At 35.9% G+C, this 27,500-nt stretch overlaps 1 protein-coding gene and 1 long non-coding RNA gene across 2 annotated transcripts in view; both read right to left on the bottom strand.

The window, feature by feature from the left end:
- Positions 1 to 27,500, bottom strand: part of LOC127001060 (putative transcriptional regulator cudA) — a 78,899-nt gene that overhangs the window by 6,851 nt on the left and 44,548 nt on the right. Inside the window, exon 3 of the mRNA XM_050865229.1 lies at positions 20,316 to 20,430. Within this exon, the coding sequence (XP_050721186.1) occupies positions 20,316 to 20,430 (115 nt within the window). The remainder of the gene's footprint in view (positions 1 to 20,315; positions 20,431 to 27,500) is intronic.
- Positions 1,679 to 7,258, bottom strand: LOC127001175 (uncharacterized). The gene is made up of 2 exons (XR_007754848.1): positions 4,871 to 7,258; positions 1,679 to 4,749 (listed from the first exon to the last, which is right to left on the bottom strand). It is a non-coding gene; the product is annotated as an uncharacterized LOC127001175 (long non-coding RNA).

Genomic DNA, 27,500 nt, shown 5'->3' with positions numbered 1-27,500 from the left:
TACAACTAATAATAATAATAATAATAATACAAATATTTCAAGAGAGGGAGATGAAATAAATCATTTGATATTTCCGTAAATCCTCGAAAAATCCAGAGAAAATGACTACCTCTTATGCTCTCTCTCTCTCTCTCTCTCTCTCTCTCTCTCTCTCTCTCTCTCTCTCTCTCTCTCTCTCTCTCTCTCTCTCTCTCTCTCTCTCTCTCTCTCTCTCTCTCTCTCTCTCTCTCTCTCTCTCTCTCTCAGCATCTCATCTCTCTCGTTTCATCCAAAAAATTCTCACAATTTCTCTCATAAATTCCTTCTCTCTCTCTCTCTCTCTCTCTCTCTCTCTCTAATCCTAAGCCTTCACTGAACTCTTTATATATCCTCCTCCTCCTCTTTCTCCTCTTCTTCCTCCTCCTCCTCCCCCTCTTCCTCCTCCTCCTCCCCCGTTTCACCTGAACCAAGAAACCAATTAACCTGTGACTGAACGAACACACGAACGAACAAACAAACAAACAAACATATATAAAAAGCTCAAACGCCTTAATAGAGAGAGAGAGAGAGAGAGAGAGAGAGAGAGAGAGAGAGAGAGAGAGAGAGAGGAAGTAATTATGTGATTCCCTCCCAACTTTTCTTCTTCCTCTTCTTTCTTCTCTCACCACTTCGTCCTCCTCCTTCTCCTCCGCCTCCTCCTCCTCCTTTCCCATTAGTAGCATCATAAATTCTCTCTCTCTCTCTCTCTCTCTCTCTCACTAAATTTACTCTCTCACAACAAATGTAAACAGGTTATATTTACTAAGAACACACACACACACACACACACACACACACACACACACACACACACACTTGAGAATATCGTCGCAAAGGTGAAAAGGAATAAATGAAATGAATGAATGAAAAGAAAGAAAGAAATGAAAGAAAATAAGATAAAGTAAAGAGAGTGGAAGATGAAGATTAAAGAAAGTGAGAGATAATGGGGTCACCTTAAATCTCTCTCTCTCTCTCTCTCTCTCGCTGACCCATATACCAGCACCAGCACCACCGTCGACAACAACAACAATAAATCTAACAACAGCAACAACAACAACATCTAAATTACCACCACCATCACCACTGCCACCACCACCAACAACAACAATAACAAAAATAAAAATAGGTATAAATAAAACCTCGTAATAAAACCACCAGCCTTGCGGGACCTTATTTTATTTTCAAAGTAAAAATATATCGTGAGAATTATTATGTATGCCCTTTATATATATGCAATGCTTACTTACACTCTAGGTATATTATGTATATATATAGTACTTGTATTATAATATATATATGTATTTATAGATATATTTGTATACTCCCTTTATTATCATTTACTTCATTATATAATCAACTCACAAACTTCAATAAAACTACTTCTAATATAACCGATAATTTTAATACATAGACCAGGTGAGCTTGTGAATCTATGTATTTCTATGTACCTTAATGAGCTAAGGTGACGCAGGTAAAGGAGGCCACCAGGTGTATGTACAGGTGAGGTTGGCAAGACAGGGTAAGGGGTCTAACTACCTGTGGAGAAATTCATTAACGTTATTATGCAAGGAAGTCACTAGATACCTTTTTCTCAAACAGGTTAATTAATGATGGGTCAAATATGCGAGAGAGAAATCAATTAACTAAACTACGTGGTGGATTATATGTGTGTGTGTGTGTGTGTGTGTGTGTGTGTGTGTGTGTGTGTGTGTGTGTGTGTGTGTGTGTTTGATTTTACGAACTACTTTTTGGTCACTTTTTTGTTTTTGCGTTTGTGTGTGTGTGTGTGTGTGTGTGTGTGTGTGTGTGTGTGTGTTTGATTTTACGAACTACTTTTTGGTCACTTTTTTGTTTTTGCGTTTGTGTGTGTGTGTGTGTGTGTGTGTGTGTGTGTGTGTGTGTGTGTGTGTTTGCCTCCCTGGAACAGTTAGAAAGTATAGTAAAGTCAAGCGGTGTGTGTGTGTGTGTGTGTGTGTGTGTGTGTGTGTGTTACTAGGGTGAGCTGTAGCCCCCTAAATGGGTACTGGTGAAGCAGGTGGGTACAGCCCCCCTAAAAATCGACGCTTTCAGACCCAAAAATTCAAGGTTCGCGAATTCGGATTACGCGAATCGCACTTCTACGCGAGTCTTCAGTTTTCGCGAATCGAGCCAACGAAGCCTAAGGTGATGCTACTGATATATATTGCTACTTAAGAGCGAAAACACTATATTGCTTGGGCTGACTCGATTCGGGCTAACTGGAAACGGTAGGGAAGTAAGGATGAAGACTATGAGAACTGACTAACTAGCTAACGGCGGGTCTGAAATATGTGTGTTTGTGTGTTTGTGTGTGAAGATTGTGTGAGATAAGTAAGTAACCACACCAAAGGAAAGTAAGAAAGGGAAGTCTTAAGTAACATATCATAAAAAGTAGGAAAGAAAAGTCAGTTAAAAAGTAGTGATTGAAAAGTAAAACAGTGAATTATGTAAAAAAGTAACGTTAGCTGTACTTTCAACGGTACTTTCTCTGTTAACGGTACTGAGTTAACGGTACTTCCTCTGTCAGCGGTACTACTGTCAACGGTACTTTCTCTGTTAACGGTACTGAGTTAAGGTACTTTCTCTGTTAACGGTGCTACTTTCAACGGTCCTTCTCTGTTAACGGTACTACTTTCAACGGTACTTTCTCTTAACGGTACTGAGTGAACGGTACTTCCTCTGTCAGCGGAACTACTTTCAACGGTACTTTCTCTATTAACGGTACTGAGTTAACGGTACTTCCTGTCAGCGGTACTACTTTCAACGGTACTTTCTCTGTTAACGGTACTTCTATTGAGGGCGCTCAAGTCCAATGCGGATGAAAGGGAATTGAGAGGAGGAGGAGGAGGAGGAGGAGGAGGAGGAGGAGGAGGAGGAGGAGGAGGAGGAGGAGGAGGAGGAGGAGGAGGAGGGGGGGGGTAGTACATACAGGTCCGCGCGGTGAAGTGGAAAATAAATGAATAAAAAGAAATTAAATACAAACATTGGACTATTTTTTTTACGTAACTCCATCGCCCCATCCCTTCCCCTCCCCTTCCTTTCCCTTTCCTCTCCGTCCCCTCTTTTTTCTCTCCTCTTCTCTCTCTCTACCGTTCGTCTTTTATTTTTTTATTTTCTCTTCCCTTCTCCTCCTTTCTCTATCTACCGTGCCTCCTCTCCCTTTCCTCTCCGTCCCTTCTTTTTCCCTCCTCTTCTCTCTTTCTATCGTTCGTCTTTTCTTTTTTTTCTTTTCCCTTCTCCTCCTTTCTCTTTCTATCGTGCGTCTTTTCTCCTTTCTCTTCTGTTCTTTTATTTCTGTTGTTCTTTGGCGGTCGCACGAAAGAGATAGAAAAAGTAAAGAAAACAATGAGAGGAATAAAAAAGAGAAGAAAAACAGGAAAAAGAAAGAATGAGAGAAAACAACGGGAAGAAAAGAGGAAATGAAAGAAATACAACAACAATGGAAGCTAAAGAAAGAAAACGAAAGGAAAGGAAAAGAAAGGAAAGGAAAACAAACGAATAGAATGTGAGAAAAAGAAAACGAGAAAAGTAAAAAAAAAAAGATTATGGTAAAAAAAACAACGGAGTGAAAAAGAGGAAGATAAAACGTGAAAATGAATAAAAAGAAAAAAAATAATAAAAAGTGAAAACATTGAATAGAGAAAGTGATAAAATAAAGAGGAAGAGAAAATTGAAAACGAAATAGAAAATGAAAAAAACAAAACAAAACAACTAAATTAGAATGCGGTATGCGGCATGTGTTTGTGTGTGTGTGTGTGTGTGTGTGTGTGTGTGTGTGTGTGTGTGTGTGTGTGTGTGTGTGTGTGTGTGTGTGTGTGTTCGTTCGTTCGTCACGTTTTGTCTCTCTGTTGTTTATTATCCCCAGTAAACAGACAGAGAGCAAACGAAAACGGGAAGACAAGGAAGAAAAGAAGAAGAAGAAGAAGAAGAAGAAGAAAAAAAAAAGAAGAAGAAGAAGAAGAAGAAAAGAAGTAATAGTAGTAATAGTAAAACAAGAACAGGAGAAAGAAGAGGAAGAAGAAGACAAAGATGAAGAAGAAAAAGAAGAAAAGAAGAAGAAAATGAAGACGAAGAAGGAATAGAAGAAAAAACAAGATAAAAGAACACGAAGGAGAAGAAGAGGAACAAAGAAAGAAGAGGAGGAGGCGAAGTGAATAAAGACGAAAAGCAGAAGAAAAAAAGAAAAAAAGAAAAAGATTGCAGGAAGGCTTCTGATTGGTCGACTGTCTTGTGTTGCGCCGCAGTGTTGCCAAGTGTACGTTTTTGTGTTGCGTGAGTTTGCAGTGTTGCCAGATGTGTTTTTTTATGTGTGTTCTGTGTTAAAATGTTGCAAGAAATGAGTGTTGTAATATTTTTTGTTGTTCTAGTGTGTTACAAATGTTGCAGTGTTGCCATATGTATTTCTAGTGTTGCCAGATGTGTATTGGTAAGTATTATGTGTTAAAATGTTGCGTGAAATGAGTGTTGTGATGTAGTTTTGTTGTTCTAATGTTGCTTATGTTACATATGTTGCAGTGTTGCCAAAAAGTAGTGTTGCAATGTGTCTTCATGTTCCAGTGTTGCCATAAGTGTGTGTCCACCTTGCCAAATGTTACCAGAAGCGATAAGTCAAATGTTGCAGTGTTACCAAGTTTGTGTTGCTGTTGTGTTGCGAATGACGGTGTGTTGCAATGTTGCTTAAATGTCTCAGTGTTGCCAGATTTGTGTGTCCACCTTGCCAAATGTTACCAGAAGCGATAAGTCAAGTGTTGCAGTGTTACCAAATTTGTGTTGCGAATGACGAGTGTTGCAATGGTGTTTAAATGTCTCAGTGTTGCCAGATATGTTTGTCCACCTTGCCAAATGTTACCAGAAGCGATAAGTCAAGTGTTGCAGTGTTACCAAATTTGTGTTGCGAATGACAACTGTTGCAATGATGTTTAAATGTCCCAGTGTTGCCAAGGATGCGTTTAAATGGTTGCCTAGTGTTACCAAAAAGCTACGAGTCAAATGTCGCAATGCTACCTACGTTATGTTGCTGTGAGTGTTGCAGTGTTACCTGATCATGTTTTCAGTGTTACCAGAGAAAAGTGTTGATGTTACTAAGTGTTGCTAATGCCTAGGAGTCAAGAGCTACAGTGTTATCAAAGATATGTTGCTCTTGTGTTGCAGTGTTGCTTGTTAATGTTTCCAGTGTTACCAGAGAGAAGTGTTGATGTTACTAAGTGTTGCCAATGCCTAGGAGTCAAGAGCTGCAGTGTTACCAAAGATGTGTTGCTCTTGTGTTGCATGTTAATGTTTCCAGTGTTACCAGGGAAGCGGTTTGATGTTGCTAAAGTGTTGTCAATGCCTAGATGTCAAGAGCTACAGTGTTACCAAAGATGTGTTGTTCTTGTGTTGGCTAGTGTTGCGTATTGTTGTTCTAGTGTTACCAAGCAAGCGTGTAAATAGTAGCAATTGTTATATAAAAAGGCTACAAGTTAAAGATTATAGTAATACCAAAAATTGTGTTGCTGTTGTTGATGTTTTGTGTTGTTGTGTTGCTAAAAGTATTGCCATGTTGAAATACTGATGTTCTAAAAGTGTTTCCAAGGATGTGAATCAATGTTAATCAGTGTTACCAGTGTTACAATACTGCGAAATTTGTGTTACTCTTGTTGTTGTTCTTAAGTTCTTAAGGACGAGTGTTGCCATGTTGAAATAATGTCCTAAAAGTGTTACCAATATTGTGAGGCAAGAGTTAATCAGTGTTACCAAGAGCTTGTCATAACTTCATCTATTGTATTACCAATTTGTGTTGCAGTCTTAATATTGCTAATAAGTGTTGCCATGTTAGAATAAATTGTGTGCCTAAAAATGTTACCAAAATGTGTTGCAATGTTACTAACTGTTGCCAAAAGCTATACAAGTTAATTTACAGTATTGCCAATTTTGTGTAGATTGTTGAGTTGCCAGAAAGTGTTGCCATGTTAAAATAATGATCCTGGAAAAGTGTTACCAATAATGTGAGCCAGTGTTAATCAGTGTTACCAGAAGTTCATTATAATCTCTTTTACAGTATTACCAATTTTGTGTAGATTGTTGAGTTGCCAGAAAGTGTTGCCATGTTAAAATAATGATGCTGGTGAAGTGTTACCAATAATGTGAACCAGAGTTAATCAGTGTTACCAGAAGCTTATTATAACCTCTTTTACAGTATTACCAATTTTGTGTTGCTTGTTGTGTTGGCAAAGACGAGTGTTACAAAGTCCAAATAAATGATGTCCCTATAAATGCTACCAAAATCCATTACTAAATGTTACCAATATCTACAAGTCAAAAGTTACCAGTGTTACCAGACTTGTGTTGTTGCTAGAGTCGCTACAGATAGTGTTACAATAATATTACAGTGTTGCCAAGGTTATCAACACAATATCAGATCCTTGGCTAACCCGTTTGTGTTGCAAGGACAGGAAGAGGAGGAGGAGGAGGAGGAGGAGGAGGAGGAGGAGGAGGAGGAGGAGGAGGAGGGTAAGGAAGACAAGGAGGGGAGGAAGAGAAGAGAAGGAAGGAATAAAGGAGAAAGGAAGAGGAGAGGGGGAAGGGAAAGGGGAAGGAAGACAAGGAAGGGGAGGTAGGAGGAAAGAGAGAGGGAAGAAGGGAGGGAGGGAGGGAGAGGGAGGAAGAAAGGGGAGGTAAAGAAAGAGGTATTATGGTAGGGAGAAAAGGGAAGGTAATAGGATGGGGAGGAAATTCAGGGACAAAGAGGAAGGGAAATGGAGGTAGGTAAGGAAGGGAAGGAGGAAAGAGAAAGAGGAGGAGGAAAGGGGAGATAACAGAGGGAGGAAAAAGAAGGTAAGGAGAGGGAGGTAAAAGAGGAAAGAGGAGAGAAGGAAAGGAGAGGGAGGAAAAGGAGTAAAGAGGAGGAGGAGGAGGAAAAAGAAGGTAAGGAGAGGGCGGTAAAAGAGGAGGAAAGAAGGGGAAGGAAAGATGAAGGGGAGAGTTGGAGGAAAAAGAAGATAAAAAATGGAGGAAAGGAAAGATGAAGGGTTTGGAGAAGAGAAGGTGAGGGAGGGAGGGAAGAGAAAAGGAGGAAAAAAAGGGAAAGAGGAAAGAGGAAGGAAAAAGAAAGGGGGGGAGGGGTGGAAGGAAAGAAGAAAGGGAAAGTGATGTTAATTAAGTCACCTGTATAACACCTTTCTTACCTGCTACACTAGACTCTCTCTCTCTCTCTCTGTATCCCACCGCTGCCACCAGTGTTACGATCTCTCTCTGTATCCCACTGCTGCCACCAGTGTTACGATCTCTCTCTCTGTATCCCACCGCTGCCAACAGTGTTACGATTTCTCTCTCTCTCTCTCTCTCTCTCTTATTATGCAATACATATATATAAGTTAACATGAACCATTTTTTTATTCACTTTTTTACATGATTTCTTATATTTCTATTTAGTGATTTTCTTTATAATTTCTAAACCAAACACTTCTACAATGATTTTTCTTCTTTATAAATATACGCCATCTTCTTTGCAGTGTCCCTTATTTTTTTTTTTCACTTTTTTTATAGTTTCTCATTTTCTAAGCTGTTTTTTATATATATTTCTTTTCCTCTGTTGCTTCTTCGTTATAAAAGAAAGAACTGTATTATCTATCTTTCTTTCTCGTCTCGTTTTTATCATCACTTTTTTTTTCTTCAGTGTTATTTTTTTTCATGTTTTAAAGTTTATTAAAATTTTTCTAAGTTTCAATTCTCATCTTTTCAAATTTGTTTTCGTTCAATTATTTCCCATTTTTCAGCGCTTACATTTTTTACTTTTTTTTTTCCAGTATTGCTTAAAAATGTTACAACTAAAACTAATACAAAACGATTCAATTTGAAATACTTTACGGAAAAAACGTTACAATTTGAAAACATTAAGAATAACCGCTATAATTTGAAATACTTTACGGAAAAAACGTTACAATTTGAAATACATTACGAAAAAAACGTTACAATTTAAAATACATTAAGAATAAATGCTACAATTTGAAATACTTTACGAAAAAAAAACGTTACAATTTGAAATACATTAAGAATAAACGCTACAATTTGAAATACTTTACGAAAAAAACGTTACAATTTGAAATACTTTACGAAAAAAACGTTACAATTTGAAGTACATTAAGAATAAACGCTACAACTTGAAATACTTTACGAAAAAAACGTTACAATTTGAAATACATTAAAAATAAACGCTACAATTTGAAATACCCAAAGAGTTTAAGTTAAAATCTAAACTACATTGTGAATAAAGGTTAAAATCCGAAATAACGAAAACATGTCACACTATGAAATATTTAGAAAATAAACGTTAAATTTCGAACTAAAAAAAAAAGTTACAATCTGAAAAAACTATGAAATTCGAATCCCTTTAAATTGAAAACATGTTACACTACGAAATACTTTGTAAATAAACGTTAAAATTCGAACTAAAAAAACGTTACAATCTGAAACAGCTATGAAATTCGAATCCCTTTAAAATGAAAACACGTTACACAATGAAATACTTTGAAAATAAACGTTCACAATCGAGCTTAAAAAAACCGTTACAATCTGAAAAACACTGAAATTCGAATCCCTTGAACACGAATTCGGCGGGCAGGAAGCGGCAGGACCGGCGATGCTGATTGGCTCATTTGAATACAGTAAAAAAAGTTGCCAAATCATTAATTAAGCAAACACGTGTGAACCAGCGCCTATGTCTTCCTTTCTGCTTGTTTGTCTGTTTGTTCGTGTTTGTGAATCAATATACCTTTGTTTAATTGTTCGTTTAATTTGTTTAGCATTGGTTCATTAGAATACTGTTAAAAAAAGTTGCCAAATCATTAAGCAAACACGTGTGAACCAGCGCCTATGTCTTCCTTTCTGTTTGTCTGTCTGTTTGTTCGTGTTTGTGAATCAATAATATGTACGTTTGTTTAATTGTTCTTTTTTTTTTTTACAGCAGAGTCAGTTCAGGGGCATAAAAAAATGAAACAAATGTGAAACAAAAGCCCGTTACTCAAAAAGCTACTCAAATTAATACATTGGTTTGATATTTCTCGTTTTTTTTCTTGTTTTTTCTATATATGATTTTTTAAGTATTTTTTCCTGTATATTTTTCTTCTTTTCTTCTTTGCTTCCTCTCTTCTATGATCTGACATTTCTCTCTCTTTTTCCTGTTTCTTTTTCCTCTTCTAAGTATCTTCAAACATTACATTTCCTTTATTTTCCTTCTTTTTTATTTAACTTTGTTTTCTTATTTTTTGTTTTTGTTCGGTTTCTCGTTTTTTTTCTTCTTATTTCACTTGTTTTTTTTCTTATATTTTCGTTACTTTTCTCGTTTTTCTTCTTTCTTATTGCAATTACTTTCTTATCTCTTATGTTTTCTTTACTTTTCTTTCTTGTCCTTTCTTGTTTTTCTTATCTTGTTTTCTTCCCCTTTTTCTCGTTTTCGTTCTTTCTTATTTCACTTGTTTTTATCTTATGTTTTTGTTCTTGTTCTTTTTTTCTTTTATTTGTCCCTTTTTTTGTTATCGTTCTTTCTTTTTCCACTTTTCATCTTTTTTTCTTGTCTTTTATCTTGTTTTTGTTCTTTTTTATCTTTTATTTTGTCCCTTTTTCTTGTTCTCATTCTTTCCTATTCCACTTGCTTTCTCATCTTTTCTTTTCGCTCTCTATCTTGCTCTCTGTCGTGGGTAGCGAATCCAAAATTTCGAACTGGGGTCCTCTTCGTCACTCTTCAGCCAGTCAGCCAATCAATGAGCCAGCCAGTCTCCTTGCTAACCAGTCTCTGAACCACTTTGCTCCTCGACCCGTCAGACCAACACCCAACTACCAATCTACCACCTCCTTCAGCCATATAATCTACCACTTCATTTCAACCATCCAATCTTCTGTTTAGCGAATCACCAAACAGCCAGTCAGCCAGGTAAATATTCAACCAGTTTACCAATCACTTAGCCAGTCAACCAGTTACCAAGACAGCCAGTTCACCAGTTAAGAATCGAGCCGGTAACCACTTAATTAGTCAACCAACCAGTCAGCCAATCAACCAGATAAATATTGAACCAGTTACCCAGTCACTCAGCCATTTACCAAGACAGTCAGTTAGCCAGTTGAGAATCGAACCAGCAACCAGCTAACTAGGCAACCACTCAGTCAGCCAGTTAGCCAGTCAACCAGTCAGCCAGTTAGTCAGTTGAACATCGAACCAGTGGCCACTCAACCAGCACAGTCAACCAGTCAGCCAGTCTTGTAGAGCACCGAATCCATCCCTGGCAGACGACGAGGAGGAGGAGGAGGAGGAGGAGGAGGAGGAGGAAGAGGAAGGAAAGAGAATGATGCAGCCCACGATTGAAGAGAAACAGGAAGAAGAAGAAAAAGACGAGGAAGAGGAGGAGGAGGAGGAGGAGGAGGGGGAAGGAGAAAGAAGAGGAAGAGGAGAGAAGAGAATCGAAGAAAAAGAAGTAAAAGAAGAGGACAAAGAAGAGGAAGACAAATATAAAGAAGAGGAGGAAGAAGAAAGGAGGAGGAGGAGGGGTGGCTGCTATGACCCACGATGGAGGAGGAGGAGGGAGAGGAGGGCGGCGGCGAGGGTGGGGGAGGGGGAGGAGGGGGAAAGGAGGGAGGGGGGGGCGGCATTGCACCCCTCGTAGTCATCGCAACTCTGCAGACACCCCTTCACGTACCTGTGGGGGGGGAGGGGGGCGTTAGTCACCTGGAGAAGAAGAAGGAGGAGGAGGAGGAGGAGGAGGAGGAGGAGGAGGAGGAGGAGGAGGAGGAGGAGGGGGAGGAGGAGGAGTCTGTTACCTAGTTTTAAGAAGATGAGGGGAAAGAGTGGGAAGGGAAGGGAAGGGGAAAAAAAAAGTACTAAATGAGGGAGGGAAAGAAAACGTAACCTCTCTTTTAATCGGTGACTCAAAGAAACTCGCTCACAAAAAAACAACATAAAATAAAAACACTTCTATTCATGTATTTAAATCATTGTTATCGTTAGAGAGCAAAAAGAGAACCTGTAAACACGCTGAGGGAGGCAAGAAAACGGTCTTTACTTCCCCCTGTACAAAGAAACCGAAAGAAAGCCATTGACAGAGGCCTGGGGAGGAAGGTATTAGGGGGTGTTGCCTGTTCTTCGTCAAGGGGAGATATTTTAACATGATCTTTTCTTAAGCTTAACAGGGAGGCTTTGAATGTAGCGAAAGGACTTAGAGAATGGGTTAGAGAATGGTTAAATGGTTTCTACTTCCCTCTGTACAAAGAAACCGAAAGAGACCCGTTGATTTAGACCTAAGTGAAGAGGAACGTCAGGTGTTGTTGGGTTAATCTTAACAGGGAAGCTTTGAACGTAGCGAAAGAACTTAGAGAATGGGTTAGAGAATGGTTAAATGGTTTCTACCCCCGTTGATTTAGACCTAAGTGAAGAGGAAGGTCAGGTGTTGTTGGCCTTTCTTCGTCTATGGGAGATACGTTAACATAATCTTGGCTTAAAACAGGGAGGCTTTGAATGTAGGGAAAGGACTTAAGAATGGATTAGAGAAGATTAGAATTAATATTAGCGAAGGGCCTCCAGGGGAAGACTTAGAAGATATTGGTGAAGGGCCTCTAGGTGAAAGACTTAGAGGATACTGAACAAAAGAAGTAGAGGAAACATATCAATGAGGTCGATTTAGCAGAGAAACAAAAGATACTAATTGAAGATATTGAACAAAGAAATAGGAAAAAAAATATATGAAAGAGGTCGATTTAGCAGAGAAACAAAAATACTAACTGAAGATATTGAACAAAGAAATAGGAAAAAAACATTAATGAGATCGATTTAGCAGAGAAATAATAGATCCTAACTGAAGATATTAAACAAAAGAAATAGGAAAAAAATATGAATAAGATCGATTTAGCAGAGAAATAATGGATCCTAACTGAAGATATCAAACAAAAGAAATAGGAAAAAAATATGAATAAGATCGATTTAGCAGAGAAATAATGGATCCTAACTGAAGATATCAAACAAAAGAAATAGGAAAAAAATATTAATGAGATCGATTCAGCAGAGAAGCAAAAGATACTAAGATATTAACGAAGGAGATATTACCGAGTTGGCGATTTACCAAAGAAACAGAGAGATAGCAATGAAGATATTAAGCAGAAGGATATTAATTAGTTAGTGAGATATTTAGAAGCAATTTAATTAACAAACGAGGAAGATATTAGCGAGTTGGCGATTTAGCAAAGAAACAGAGAGATATAAAGAAAGATATTAAGCAGAAGGATATTAATTAGTTAGTGAGATATTTAGAAGCAGTTTAATTAACAGACGAAGGAAACGAAGGGAGAAAGAAAGAAAACAACAGAAAAAGAAATGAAAGGAAAAAAGGAAGATATATTAAGCAGAAGGATATCAATTAGTTAGTGAGATATTTAGAAGAAATTTAATTAACAAACGAAGGACACAAAGGAAGAAAGAAAGAAAAAAACAGAGAAAGAAATGAAAGGAAAAAAGGAAGATATATTTAGCAGAAATTAAGGATATTAATTAATTAGTGAGATATTTAGAAGCAACTTAATTAACAAACGAAGGACACAAAGGGAAAAAAGAAAGAAAAAACGGAGAAAGAAATGAAAGGAAAAAAGGAAGATATATTTAGCAGAAATTAAGGATATTAATTAATTAGTGAGATATTTAGAAACAATTTAATTAACAAACGAAGGAAACGAAGGGAAATAGAAAGAAAAAACGGAGAAAGAAATGAAAGGAAAAAAAAGGAATAAAACAGAAAAAAGGGGAAGATTTAAGTAATTCACACGAACCAAAGAGAGAGAAAAAGAAAAAGAAGAAGAGGAAGAAAATGCACTGAGATAACGGCGAGTGAAAGAAGGAAAAAAGGAGTAAAAGAAAAGAAAAAAACAGGATATTGAAAGAAAGAAAAAAAAGAAAATAACAAACAAAACAAAGCCAAAACAAGAAAAACAAAATATCATCATCACCACCATCAGCAACAACAACACTCAAAGCAGCATACAGCAACAGTGATAATACAACAACAACAACAACAACAACAAGAACAAGACAGCATCATCAGCGTCATCATCAGCAGCAGGGAGATCAAAAAAAATAACAAACAATAAAAACAAATAAAACAAATACATACAAAGACGAAATTGGGGTAAAAAAAAGGAAAGATTCGATGCGCGGGACAAAGGAACACGAAATAGATTAAACAAACAAACAAACAAACAAACAATTAAAGAAAACAATGGGTGGAACAAAACAAAGACATACAAAAAATGAGTTAAAAAAAAGAAGAAAAAAAAGAAAGATTCGATGCGCGGGACAAAGGAACACGAAATAAATTAAACAAACAAACAAACAAACAAACAATTAAAGAAAACAATGGGTGGAACAAAACAAAAAGATACGGAAAATGAATTAAAAAAAATGAAAATGAAAAATTGGGAAATGAAAAATGAAAAATTGAGAACGAAAAAAAATAATTATAAAAAAATAAAAAATGGAAAATTGGGAAATGAAAAATGAAAAAGAACGAAAAAAAATAATTATAAAAAATGAAAAATAAAAAACGGGAAATGAAATGAAAAACCGACACGTACAATAACTGAGATAAAAAAAAGTACAAAAAAAGTAATAATAATAACAACAATAATAATAATAATAATAATAATAATAATAATAATAATAATAATAATAATAACAAACATAATTGAATAGATAGCTAACCAAAAATTATCCAGGTGACTCACTAATGACTTCTTACCTGTCTGCGGTCTCTAATTAACCAACTCATAATTTTCAGGTGTGAGGCAATTAGTGAGTCCGAGGCGCGGCACAGAACAGGTACGTCACAGGTTAATTAACTACACGGGGATCACAGGTGTTAATGAGTCCAATTATGAGCAACGCCGCAGATAGGTATAATTATTTGAGGTTCTGTGTTAGTGACAGGTGTGTTAGAAGCATTTAAAAGGTGGAGGTGAGTGATTAGTGAGTTGTTAATTAATTAGCCACAGGTAACAAGAGAAAGGGAGGGGAAAAAGTGAAAATGATAGAAGTAAAGTAAAAACGATGAAAAAAAATTACAGGAAAAATGAAAAATGAAAAAACGGTAAGTAAAAGAAAACAAGAAAAGGGAAAAGGAAAAACACTGAAAATGAAAGAAGTAAAAACGGGGAAAAAAAGATTACAGGAAAAATGAAAAATGAAAAAACGGTAAGTAAAAGAAAACAAGGTAACAAGAAAATGGAAGGAAAAACACTGAAAATTATAGAAGCAAAGTAAAAACGGGGAAAAAAAATTACAGGAAAAAGGAAAAAGGAAAAAAACGGTAAGTAAAAGAAAACAAGAAACCAAGAAAAGGGAAGGAAAAACACTGAAAATTATAGAAGCAAAGTAAAAACTGGAAAAAAAGATTAAAGGGGAAGAAAAAGGAAAACAGGAAAAATGAAAAAAACGGAAAGTACAAGAAAAAGGAAGGAAAAACACAGAAAATGATAGAAGTACAGTAAAAACTGGACAAAAAGAAGAAAAAGAAGAAAAAGGAAAACTGGAAAAACGAAAAATGAAAAAAACGGTGAGGAAAAGAAAACAAGAAAGGAAAAACACCGAAAATTATAGAAGTAAAGACCCTATAGATAAAAAGAAAAGAAAAAGAAAACAAGAAGTAAATGAGAAAAAGATAGAAAACTGATCGACTCTTTGAGAGGGAAAAAAAAGAAAAGGAGGAACAAGAAAAGGAAAAAAGTCCAACCGTTTCTGAACCTATAGAGGAAAAAATTATGAGTAAGAAAAGATAAAAAGAATGAAAAAAAGGAAAATAAATGAGGAAAACGAAAACGAAAAAAACGGTAAGTAAAAGAAAACAAGGAAAGAAAAAAAAAAGAATATATATTAGTAGATAAAAGAAAAAAATAAAGGAAAAAAAACGTAGAAGGAGATAGAGATAGAGAATATAAAAGAAGCAAAAATAGAAGAAGGAAAAGAAGAAGTAATGATTGAGAAAAAAAGTAGAAAGGAATACAAGATAATTAAGGAAAAAGACATTAGGGAAAATTATTGAAGGAGATAGAGGTAGAGATTATAAAGGAAGGAAAAATAGAAGGAAAAGAAGTAATGATTGAGAAAAAAAAGCAGAAAGGGACAAAAGATAATTAAGAAAATTAGGAGAGATTATAAATAGAAGGAAAAGAAGTAATGATTGAGAAAAAAAAGCAGAAAGGTGCACAAGACAATTAAGGAAAAAGACATTAGGGAAAATTAGGGAAAAAAAGAGATTATAAAGGAAGCAAAAATAGAAGGAAAAAAAGTAATGATAAAGAAAAAAAAAGACAAGATAATTAAGGAAAAAGACATAAGGGAAAATTAGGGAAGGAAATAAAGGTAGAGATTATAAAGGAAGGAAAAATTGAAAAAAAAAAGAAATAATGAGAGAAAAAAAAGACAAGATAATTAAGGAAAAAGACATTAGGAAAAATTAGGGAAGGAGATAGAGATTATAAAGGAAGGAAAAATAGGAAAAAAAGAAATAATGTGAGAAAAAAAAGACAAGATAATTAAGGAAAAAGACATTAGGGAAAATTAGGGAAGGAGATAGAGATAGAGATTATAAAGGAAGGAAAAATAGGAAAAAAAGAAATAATGTGAGAAAAAAAAGACAAGATAATTAAGGAAAAAGACATAAGGGAAAATTAGGGAAAAGAAGTCACAGGTAAAAAGATAAATCACAGGTCAGGAAAAAGACGAAGCGAGAACAAAAGCCGCGAACGAACGAACGAACGAACGAATATTATGAATTAGTGAAGATAATAAAAGGTGACGATACATTAGGCCTCATTAAGCCAGCGGAGGGGGGGGGGGAGGGGGGAGGGGGGCATAATTACCTGGCCGAACACCGTTAATTACCTTCGCCTCGCCTCGTCTGGCTCACCTGTCGCCCGGATTTACTTTCACTTTTATTATAATTGTCTTTTTTTTTTAGTTTTCATTATTTTTTATGGTATATTTTAAGATTCGTTTTTTTTAAAGTTTTTATTTAATATATATTTATTTTTTTATATTGATTGTCTTTTTTTTCCTCTTTTTTTGTATATTTATTTTTAGGGTCTTTTTTAGGGGTATATTTTTCTTTCTCTTCTTTTATGTTTGTTTTTATTTATATTTTAGGTTTTTAATTTAGTTTTTTTGGTCTATTTTATTTTTTGGAGAGGGACTTGTTTGTTTGTTTGTGTGTTTGTGTGTATGTGTGTGTGTGTGTGTGTGTGTGTGTGTGTGTGTGTGTGTGTGTGTGTGTGTGTGCTTAAATCTATCATGCAAATCATCATTATCATCATGCAACAACAACAACAACAACAACAACAACAACAACAACAACAACAACAAGATGCAATAAGAAGAAAAAAACATGCAGAATCACGAGGCACAGGAGGAGGAGGAGGAGGAGGAGGAGGAGGAGGAGGAGGAGGAGGAGGAAGGTGAATATGTTGGAGATGAAGGAAGAAGGGAATATGGGAAGATGAGAGGAGGAGGAGGAGGAGGAGGAGGAGGAGGAGACCAATAACAGTAATAGAAAATGGAATGTGAAATTGAAATGGGATACAAAATTAGAGAGAGAGAGAGAGAGAGAGAGAGAGAGAGAGAGAGAGAGAGAGAGAGAGAGAGAGAGTAATAGTATTTTTTTTAACACTTAACGGAAATGAGAGAAATAAAAGGGTCGGTTTCGGCTTTTAACGAACAGAATAAAAAAAAAGGAAAAGGAAAAAAAGAAAAAAAGGAAAGAAAAAATGAGGAAAAAAGAAAAAGAAGGAAATGGATGAAAAAAGAAAAGGAAAACAAAAAAACAGAGAAGGAATAAAATGAACAAAAAGACAAAAAAAGGGAAAAAAATAGTTACAGGAAAAGAGAACAGAAGGAAAATAAACAAAGAAAATGGAGGATTGAAGATTTTGTTTGTTTCTTTTTTTTGTTTAATATGTATATACTCCTTTATTTTTATTCACACCTTTATCTCCTCTTTCTTAATTTACTTCTCTCTCTCTCTCTCTCTCACACACACACACAAAAAAAAAAGACAAAATTCCTGTCCTTGTTTACTTTATTTTTTTTTCTTTCTCTCGCACAAGAAACAAAGAAAAAAAATAAATGAAAGAATATCTGTTTTAATCTAGTTCTTGTTTTTATTGTTTTGACAGGAGTAAACAAGAAAAAAAAATCTATATTAACTTTTTTACTCTTTTACACACACAAAAAAAAGAAAGAAAAAAGGAAAATAAATTACTACACTGACACTATATTTCTCATTTAAAAGGAACAATATTAAAAGAGAAATTAAGAAAAGCAAGAAAAAAGCAAGAGGAAAAATATTAGTGAAAAGAATCATAAAAAATCTTTCTTAACAATCTTTTTTTTTTTTCTCTCGCTCTTCCGCCCCGACAAACGTATAATGAGCATCACACACACACACACACACACACACACACACACACACACACACACACACACACACACACGGTTGAATGGAATATTGAGGGATTTCTTTTTTTCTTTATTTTTCTTTATTTTCTTTTTTCTTTCAGCCGTGAGCGATCGTTTCTGAACCTATAGATAAAAAAAAAAAAAAAAATTAGAAAAAGGAAAACTGATCGACTCTTTGAAAGGGAAAAAAAGAAAAGAAGGAAAAAAAGGAAAGAAAAAAAAGTCCAATCGTTTCTGAGCCTGTGAGGAAAAAGAAAATAAGAAAAGATAAAAAGAAAGAAAAAGAAAATAAATGAGGAAAAAAAGAAAATTGATCGGCTCTTTGAAATGGAAAAAAAAAAGGAGCAAGAAAGGAAGAGAAAAAATGTTCCAGAGAGAGAGAGAGAGAGAGAGAGAGAGAGAGAGAGAGAGAGAGAGAGAGAGAGAAGGGGAGAATCTACGCTATACATTGGAAAAAAAAGGGAAAAAAAGAAATACTGGCCTCAATATACAACAAAAACGAACAAACAAAAAAAGGAGAAGAAAAAATAAACTGACAGGACATAAAAGGAAGGAAAAAGAAGAGGCAGGAAAAAGGGAAAAAAGAAAAACAAGAAAAATATAAGAAAACAAAAAAAAGGAAGTAAAATCAAAACAAGAAAAACAAGGAAAATATAAGGAAGAGAAATTAGAAAGAAAAATGAAAAATAAGAAAAATAAAACAAGAATAAAAGGGAAATTATAGAAGAACGAAAAACAGTTGACGTTCTGAAAAGGAAAAAAAGGAAAAAACAAGAAAATAAAAAAAGGAAAAAAAGGAAAAAAAACATAAGGAAGCAAAAAGAAAATAAGGAAATTAAGAAAAAAGCAGAAAAATATAGGTAAGAAAATAAAGGTAAAATATCCTTCAATTATACAAAGACCGAAAAAAAAACAGTTGACGTTCTGAAAATGAAAATGAAAAAACAAGAAATTATGAAAAAAGGAAAAAGGAAAAAAACACAAGGAAGTAAAAAGAAAATAAGGAAATCAAGAAAAAAGCAGAAAAAATACAGGTAAAAAAATACAGGTAAAAAAATCCTTCAATTATACAAATCCCGAAAAAAAAACCAGTTGACGTTCTGAGGAGGAAAAAAAAAAGAAAAAAAAGGAAAAAAACACAACAACAGGGCAAACAAACGTGCCCCCCCCCCCTGCCTGGCCGTACCCTATTTCACCCATTTTAAACACAATTTTGAGTTCAAACGTTTCTCTTTTTTTTCACGCTTAAGAAACAGTATTGTTTCAGCGAACGTTTCCTTACTACTACTACTACTACTACTACTACTACTATTGCTGCTGCTACTACTACTACCGTACTACTACTACTACTACTACGACGACGACGACTACTACTACTACTACTACTACTACTACTACTACTACTACTACTACTACTACTACTACTACTACTACTACTACTACTACTACTACTACTACTACTACTACTACTACTACTACTACTACTACTACGACTATCTTTTTATCTATCTATCTATCTTCAATGTAAGCGTTCAACATAATCTTTCCATCTCCTGCTTTTTTCGTCTCCTTTTTTTAAATTACATTCTCAAAAGGAGCGATCTAATCTTACTCTTACATTTTTTTCCCTTTTTTCCCTCCCTCGTGATTATATGGGTGTTTTTTTTTCATTCCTATTTTTTTTTACTTTTCCCTCTTTAGAATTGTGCTTCCTCGTATTTGTGTTTGTTTCATCTCTTTTATCCTTTTTTTTTTATTTGTTTTAGTTTCCAATTTTGTTCTATTTCTTTTGTGTCTTATTTAGCTTATTTTTGTTTCCTTTCTAAGTGTTTTTCTTCGCTCTCCCTCCTTTATTAATCCTTTTTTTAATATCTTTTAGCTTTCCAATTTCACAATGTTATTTTTCACTGCAAATAGATTAGTTTTAGTTTTCCTTTAGCTTTTAACTTCCTAGAGTTCATTTAATTCCTCCTTTCAAAATGCTTTCTCTTGTAGCACCAATTACTCTTTTAAAGTCTTCCTCAGTTTCTTTAAGTCCCCTCTTTACAATATTTTCCCTTGCAAATATATGAGTTTTAGTTTTCCTTTACCTTTTAACTTTCTAGAGTTCATTTAATTCCTCCTTTTAAAATGCTTTCTGTTACTGTATTAATTATTCTTTTATTTATTTTCTTAGTTTCTTTTAGTTCCCCCTCTACAATATTTTCCCTTGCAAATATATGAGTTTTAGTTTTCCTTTAGCTTTTATCTTCCTAGAGTTCATTTAATTACTCCTTTTAAAATGCTTTCTCTTACTGTATTAATTATTCTTTTATTTATTTTCTAAGTTTCTTTTAGTTCCCCCTCTACAATATTTTCCCTTGCAAATATATAGTTTTAGCTTTCCTTTAGCTTTTAACTTTCTAGAGTTCATTTAATTCCTCCTTTTAAAATGTTTTCTCATACTGTATTAATTATTCTTTTATTTATTTTCTTAGTTTCTTTTAGTTCCCCCTCTACAATATTTTCCCTTGCAAATATATTAGTTTTAGCCTTCCTTTAACTTTTAACTTCCTAGAGTTCATTTAATTCCTCCTTTTAAAATACTTTGTTACTGTATTAATTATTCTTTTATTTATTTCTTGATTTCTTTTAGTTCCCCGTTTACAATAGTTTCCTTTGCAGACTTATCACTTCATCAATCCTACATAACTAATTGAATTCCCCCTTTAATGTGTTCCCTTGCAAACCTATATTCTCTTTTATTTACCTCTCCATTATTTACTCTCCTCAATCCCTTTTAGTCCCCCTTCAAACAGAGCCCCTTGCCGTCCTCCCTTACTTGTCATTGTAGACGATGCCGCCACAATGGGACATCCGTATAATTTCCGTGTCAGTGGTTAGTGTGCCGCTGTCCAGGGCGCACGCACGCACCACGATCCGCCCTCTGCCTTGATCTGTAACACTTGAAACACTGAGAAACACAAAGCAGAAACGGAGGAAAGAAAACGGGAGGAAGAAAGAAGAAAATGGGAGGTAGGTTGAGAAGGGTAAGGTTAATATTTGATGATGATGATGATGATTATGAGGATTTGTAACACTTGAAACACTAAGAAACACAAAGGAGAAAGGAACAGAAAACGGAAGGAGGGGAGAAAGAAAATGGGTTGCGTTCAAAGAAAATGGGATAGATAAAAAAGAGAAGAGAAGAGAGAGAGAGAGAGAGAGAGAGAGAGAGAGAGAGAGAGAGAGAGAGAGAGAGAGAGAGAGAGAAGGGAAAGACAATGATGAGAATAATGAAAGGAAATAAAGAAAAGAATGGAAAAGAAAATAAGAGAAAAGACAAATGATGAATGAAGAGAGGGAAGTAAAAGAAAGGGGAAGGGAAGAGAAGGGGAAGAGAAGGGGAAGTAAAGAAGAATGGAAAAGAAAAGAAGGAAATGCCAAATGATAAAAGAGGGGAAGGAAAGGAATGAAAGGGGAAGGAAAGGGAAGGGGAAGAAGAGAAGGGGGAAGAAGGGGGAAGGGGAGGAGATGTTATGTGTTGATGGGGAAATGAGAAAGGGGAAGGAAGGGGACCATGTGTGTGTGTGTGTGTGTGTGTGTGTGTGTGTGTGTGTGTGTGTGTGTGTGTGTGTGTATGTGTTGACAGGGAGATAAATGGATTGAGATGGAGGAGAAAGGGAGAGAGGGAGGGAGGAAGGGGAAGAAAGGGGAGATAGGGAGAAAGATAAAGAGGGAGGGAGAGGAGCGAAGGGAGGGAATGAGATAAAGAGGAGGAGGAGGAGGAGGAGGTGAAGAATGGGAGGTAGGTGAATGAAGATGACGAATTATTATCATTATTATTATTATTATTATTATTATTATTATTATTATTATTATTATTATTAGTGATGGGAAGTCCCTCACCACCATCACCACCACCATCACCACCATCACCACCAAGACAACAACAACATCAATAACATCAACAACAACAACAACAGGAACATTAAAACATTCACGAACAAGAACACGAAAAAAATTACAAAGACAAACAGACAAACGAACAAACAAACAAACAACAACGAGCTCTAGTAATATCATTCCAGTATGCTCTCTCTCTCTCTCTCTCATTACATCCATTCATAATATTTTCCTTTTTTTTTCTTTACTAAACATTCTTGTTAATTAATCATATTTCTCTATTAATTCCTATTCTTATATTAATATTTTCTCTATATAAAAAAAAATTCTCATTTGCAACATTTTGATTTTCTTTTCATCATATTTTTTTTTACTAGTTTTTTTTTCTCTATATTTTTCTTCAACTAATTAATTTCTTGTATATTTCCTTCCCATTCATTAATAATTTCCTGTAATACAATTTCCTAACACTATATTTTCTCTATTTTTCTTGCACTAATCTATTTTTCTCACCAATTTTACTTACACTAACTATTTACCACCACTAATCTTTTCCCCATTCACTAATTCAACATTCCCTCTACACATTCTAACTAAAAACATTCCCTTAATAATATAACATTCTATTCATTCATAAAAACATTCCCATCATTTCTTCACTAATGAGACATTCTTCACTATAAGGTAGACAGGTAAACGGTTTTGCTAATTGGCATTCCAAGGCACACGAAGATGTTGGATAAGTAAAACGGGCAAAAAAGTAAAGTTGGAGATTATAATAAAGATGATAATAAAAACAACATTCTCAATAAACTTAATTAATGAACGATTGAAGAAACGAATAAGTGGATAAAGAAGATATTGATAACAGTTTAATAAAGAGAATAAGAAACATACAAATAAATGCTAATAAAATAAATAAAAAATGGAAAATATAGAAAGTAAAGATAAATAGAGAAAAAGAAAACACTGAAAAAACAAACAAATAAATGAAAGTAAACAAAGAAAAAGAAAACATTGAAAAAAAATACAAATAAATGAAAGTAAGCCTGAAAACAACAAACAAGAACAAAAAGAACAAGGAAAAAAATTGAATACGATAAAGAAAAACATAATCAAGAAAACAAAACAATAACAAACAAAAAAAATCAATCTCCCAAAAACAATTTAATGAAACAAAAATAAAAACAAAACAAAACAAAAAGAAAAAAAAACAAGGAAAAAAATGAATACGATAAAGAAAACAATCAAGAAAACTGAACAAAAACAAAAAAAAATCAATCTCCCAAACAATTTAATGAAAAAAAAAAGAAAAAAAATAACAAACACAATCTCCATAACTATCTCTATCATCTCTCACGTTCCATTCCCGTCAACTACACATTCACTAATTCTTTTTTTTCCTCGCCTTCCAATCTAGGTCAGTCTGCGTTAAAAGTTAGGGCAAACGTAAGTAAAGAAAACGGGAAACTCCAAAAAAGAAAACGAGGCCACGTCCTTTTATTTTTTTGCCTTTTCTATGCCCTTCTGTCTTTGTTTTCTGTTAGGCAAAGGCGAGATGGGGAAGGGGAGGGAAGGGGAGGGGAGGGGAGGGGAGGAAGGGGACGGTTGGAGAGGGCGGGGAGGGAAGGGGATGGATTGGAAGGGAAGGGGAAGGCAAGGGAAGGGAAGGGTAGAGATGGAATGGGAAGGGAAGGGGAAGGGAGGAAGGGGAAGGCAAGGGAAGGGACGGGTAGAGATGGTAGGGATATGGAAGGGGTGGAATGGGAAGGGAAGGGAAGGAAAGGCATGGAAAGGGAAGGGAAAGCAGAAATAGGAAATTGGGAGAGGAAGGAAGCGGGTATGGGAAAGGGAAGAGAGGAGGAGGAGGAGGAGGAGGAGGAGGAGGAGGAGGAGGAGGAGGAGAGAAATATATGGTACTGCGTCTCTCCAATCTCTTTTTTATTTAGGAGCAAAAAACTCAAAGAAAACATGATATTAGCTCACACTTATTGGCATTCCAGGGAGAGAGAGAGAGAGAGAGAGAGAGAGAGAGAGAGAGAGAGAGAGAGAGAGAGAGAGAGAGAGAGAGAGAGAGAGAGATGAGAGGGCAAAGGGAGAGAGGAGAAAAGATAAAAGGAAAAGAGGAAAAGAAAAAAACCTACCTGTGCTTTTATTGGAAGAAAGGAAGGAAGAAAAGGAAAAATAATGAAACTTAGGAAAAGGAAAAAAAGGTGGAAAGGGAGAGGAAAGGGAAAGGGAGGGAAGAAAAAAAGAGGAAAGGTAGGGGAAGAGGAGACGAAAAAAAACACTACATCTAATTAAGCACGAAGGAAAAGGAAAAAAAGGAAAAGAATGGAAACTCAAGGGAAGGGGAAGGGGAAGAAGAGAAGGTGGAATGGGTGAAGGGAGGAGGAAGGGGAAGATGAGGGGTAAGGGAGGGAAGGGAAGGGGGGAGGAAGGGGGAAAAAAAAGGATTAGACAACCTACCTGTGATTTAACACGAAGAGGAAGAAAAAGAAAATGGGAAGGATATGAAGCAGAATGGGACAACGGAAAGGGAAAGGGGGAGGAGTTATGAGTCAGGTGTGGGCAGGTGAGGCTCAGGGAAGGGGAGGAGAATGGGGAAAAAGGGAACAGACAACCTACCTGAGATTTAACACGAAGAGGAAGAAAAAGAAAATGGGAAGGATATGAAGCAGAATGGGACAACGGAAAGGGAAGGGAAAGGAGTTGTGGGTCAGGTGTAGGCAGGTGAGGCTCAGGGAAGGGGAGGGGAGGAGAAGACAACCTACCTGAGATTTAACACGAAGAGGAAGAAAAAGAAAATGGGAAGGATATGAAGCAGAATGGGACAACGGAAAGGGAAAGGGAGAGTAGTTACGGGTCAGGTGTGGGCAGGTGAGGGTCAGGGAAGGGGAGGGGAGGAGAAGACAACCTACCTGAGATTTAACACGAAGAGGAAGAAAAAGAAGAACATTGAAAGGGTATGAAGCAGAATGGGACAAAGGAAAGGGAAGGGAAAGGAAATACGGGTCAGGTGTGGGCAGGGGAAGGGGAGGGGGGCAGGGGGGGAGGGGGGACCTACCTGTCGTTGAGCACAAAGGCCCCGCAGTGAGACATCCTTCCGAGTTCCGTGTCCAGCGTGAGGGAGCCGCTATCCACTGTGCAATCTCGAATGATCATATGCTGCCCCGAATCATCTGAAAGGGACCGCGAGCTGGGGGGCGCTGGGGGGCTGGGGGGGGGCAGAACTGGGGGGCATGGGAAGGGGAGATGGGGCTGGGGCGGCGCTGGAGTGGAGGAGGGGGGATGGGAGAGAGCTAAGGAAGGAGGGATAGAGGAGAGGCTGAATAGGGAAGGGAATGGAAAGTAAGCGACAAATAGGTAGAGAGGGTGTGTGTGGGGAAGGGATAGGGAAAGCAGGGGGTAGGGGGAGAGGAAAGGAAGGATGGGGAAGGATGGGAGAGGGGTCTGGTGATGGGTATTGGGGGGTGGGAGAGGAAGGATGGGGAAGGATGGGAAAAGGGTCTGGTGATGGGTATTGGGGAGAGGGAGAGGAAGGAAAGGAAGGGGTTGCGAGAGGAAGGGAAGAGAGGAAGGACGGAACAGGTGTGAGGAAGGGAAGGAAAGGGAAGGGAAGTTGGGTATGTGCTAAGGGAAGGGGGAAGGGAAGGGTGGGGAAGGGAAGGGGAAGGGAAGGGGAAGAGGAGTGAAGGGAAAGGGAAGGGAAGTTAGGTATGTGCGTTGGGGAAGGAGCTAAGGGAAGGGGGAAGGGATGGGGTGGGAAGGAAGGAAGGAAGGAAGAGGAAGGGAAGGAAGTGGGGAAGGAAGGAAGGGGGAAGGGATGGGTGGGGAAGGGAAAGGGAAGGGAATGGAAGGGAAAGGGAAGAGAAGTGAAGGGAAGTGAAGGGAATGGAAGGGAATGTCGCTTTTTCTACCTCTATTTCTTCTTCTTCCTCCTCCTCCTCCTCCTCCTCCTCCTCCTCCTCCTCCACTTACTCCTTTCTTTCTTACTCTTTTTTTTACTTTCTTCATTGTTTGCTTGTTTGTTTGTTTGTCTTGTTTTCTGTGAGTTTCCATTTTTTTCTAATTTCCGTTCCTATAATAATAATAATAATAATAATAATAATAACACACACACACACACACACACACACACACACACAATACAATATCGTCTGAGTAAATAAAGAGAAAGGAAAACATCAAACAAACAAACAAACAAACAAACAAAGCACACACACACACACACACACACACACACACACACACACACACACACACAACCAAACATTTCCCCCTTCCGTCCCTTCCTTTCCTCCTCCCATCACCCTAAAAAAATAATCATTAACCTCCTATCTCTCACTCCCTTCCTTTCCTCTCCTCCTCCTCCTCCTCCTCCTCCTCCTCCTCCAACAATGCACACATATACACATATATATATATATATATATATATATATATATATATATATATATATATATATATATATATATATATATATATATATATATATATATATATATATATATATATATATATATATATATATATATATATATATATATATATATATATATATATATATATATATATATATATATATATATATATATATATATATATATATATATATATATATATATATATATATATATATATATATATATATATATATATATATATATATATATATATATATATATATATATATATATATAGAGATATATTGTAATGAAAAATCAAATAATGGTGAAAATGATTATTTCCTTAGAGATAAAAAATTGACTGAAGAAAAAATACATGAAAAAAATACCAACACTAGTCAGCTTAATTATGAAGTGTGTCGCGAGCCCGGCCGCCGGAAAAACACGGACGTGAAAATGTATTACTTAATGGAATGAAAGAGGAATTAATTAACGGCCATAAAAACAATAAAAAACCCTCGGATTAAACGAAAGAAAACATGATGAATCTCACCCCCTCACACACACACACAGCCCCCCCACACACACACACACGGAGCAGAAAGAAAAAGGAAGAGTGTGATGATTTCCTGGACGTGTCATTAATCTTTCAAATAAATGGAGAATTATAGGAAGGATTCACGCTCTCATTTTCCTTCTCTTTGACACATAAAAAAAGAGAAAAAAGAGAAAGAACAAAACCAGGATGGCCGTTTGTCATTAAACATCAATCAATCCGTGACTGCAAACACACAAACACACGCACAAACACTGACTTCTGTTATCTTCTTGTCTGTTTGTTTGTTTTTGCTAATTGAAAAAATATATACACACAATTTTTTTTACTTAAATATTAACTACGAAAACAACAACAGCAACAACAACAACACGAGTACTACCACCACCACCACCACCACCACTACTACTACTACTACTACTACTACTACTACTACTACTACTACTACTATTTCTACTACCACTACTATCACTACCACAACTACTACTACTACCACCACTTCTACTACTACCACCACTACTACTACTACTACTACTACTACTACTACTACTAATGCTACTACACATATACAGGTAAGGTAAGGTAAGGTAAAATTAATTAATATTCAGGTAAAGTAAATTAGAATTAGATCATGAAAAGGTAAGAACGATTTTAATTAAGGAAATTACCTGAGAAAATTATCATTATTATTATTATTATTATTATTATTATTATTATTATTATTATTATTATTATTATTATTATTATTATCATTATTATTTTTATTTCTGAAGTGACGAAGAGAAATGGAATGAGATCGATAACATAGTAATTACTGATGACATAAATAAAATAAAAACAATAATAATAAAAATAATAATAATAATAAGTAATGTGTTTGTATGTACTCTATGTAACTCTTATTATTATTATTATTATTATTATTATTATTATTATTATTATTATTATTATTATTTTGTACCTGAAATGCTAATGATTGACAAGTAATGGATATGAAATTAATTACTCTCTCTCTCTCTCTCTCTCTCTCTCTCTCTCTCTCTCTCTCTCTCTCTCTCGTATATCCTGTCTGCGTCACGTTCCATACTTGTTTCTTGGCAAGGTCTTCCTCCTCCTCCTCCTCCTCCTCCTCTTCCTCCTCCCCCAGTCTAATTTT

The sequence above is a fragment of the Eriocheir sinensis genome, chromosome 20 (assembly GCF_024679095.1).
Source record: "Eriocheir sinensis breed Jianghai 21 chromosome 20, ASM2467909v1, whole genome shotgun sequence".
NCBI lineage: Eukaryota > Metazoa > Arthropoda > Malacostraca > Decapoda > Varunidae > Eriocheir > Eriocheir sinensis.
This window is presented reverse-complemented; position numbering and strand designations above follow the sequence as displayed.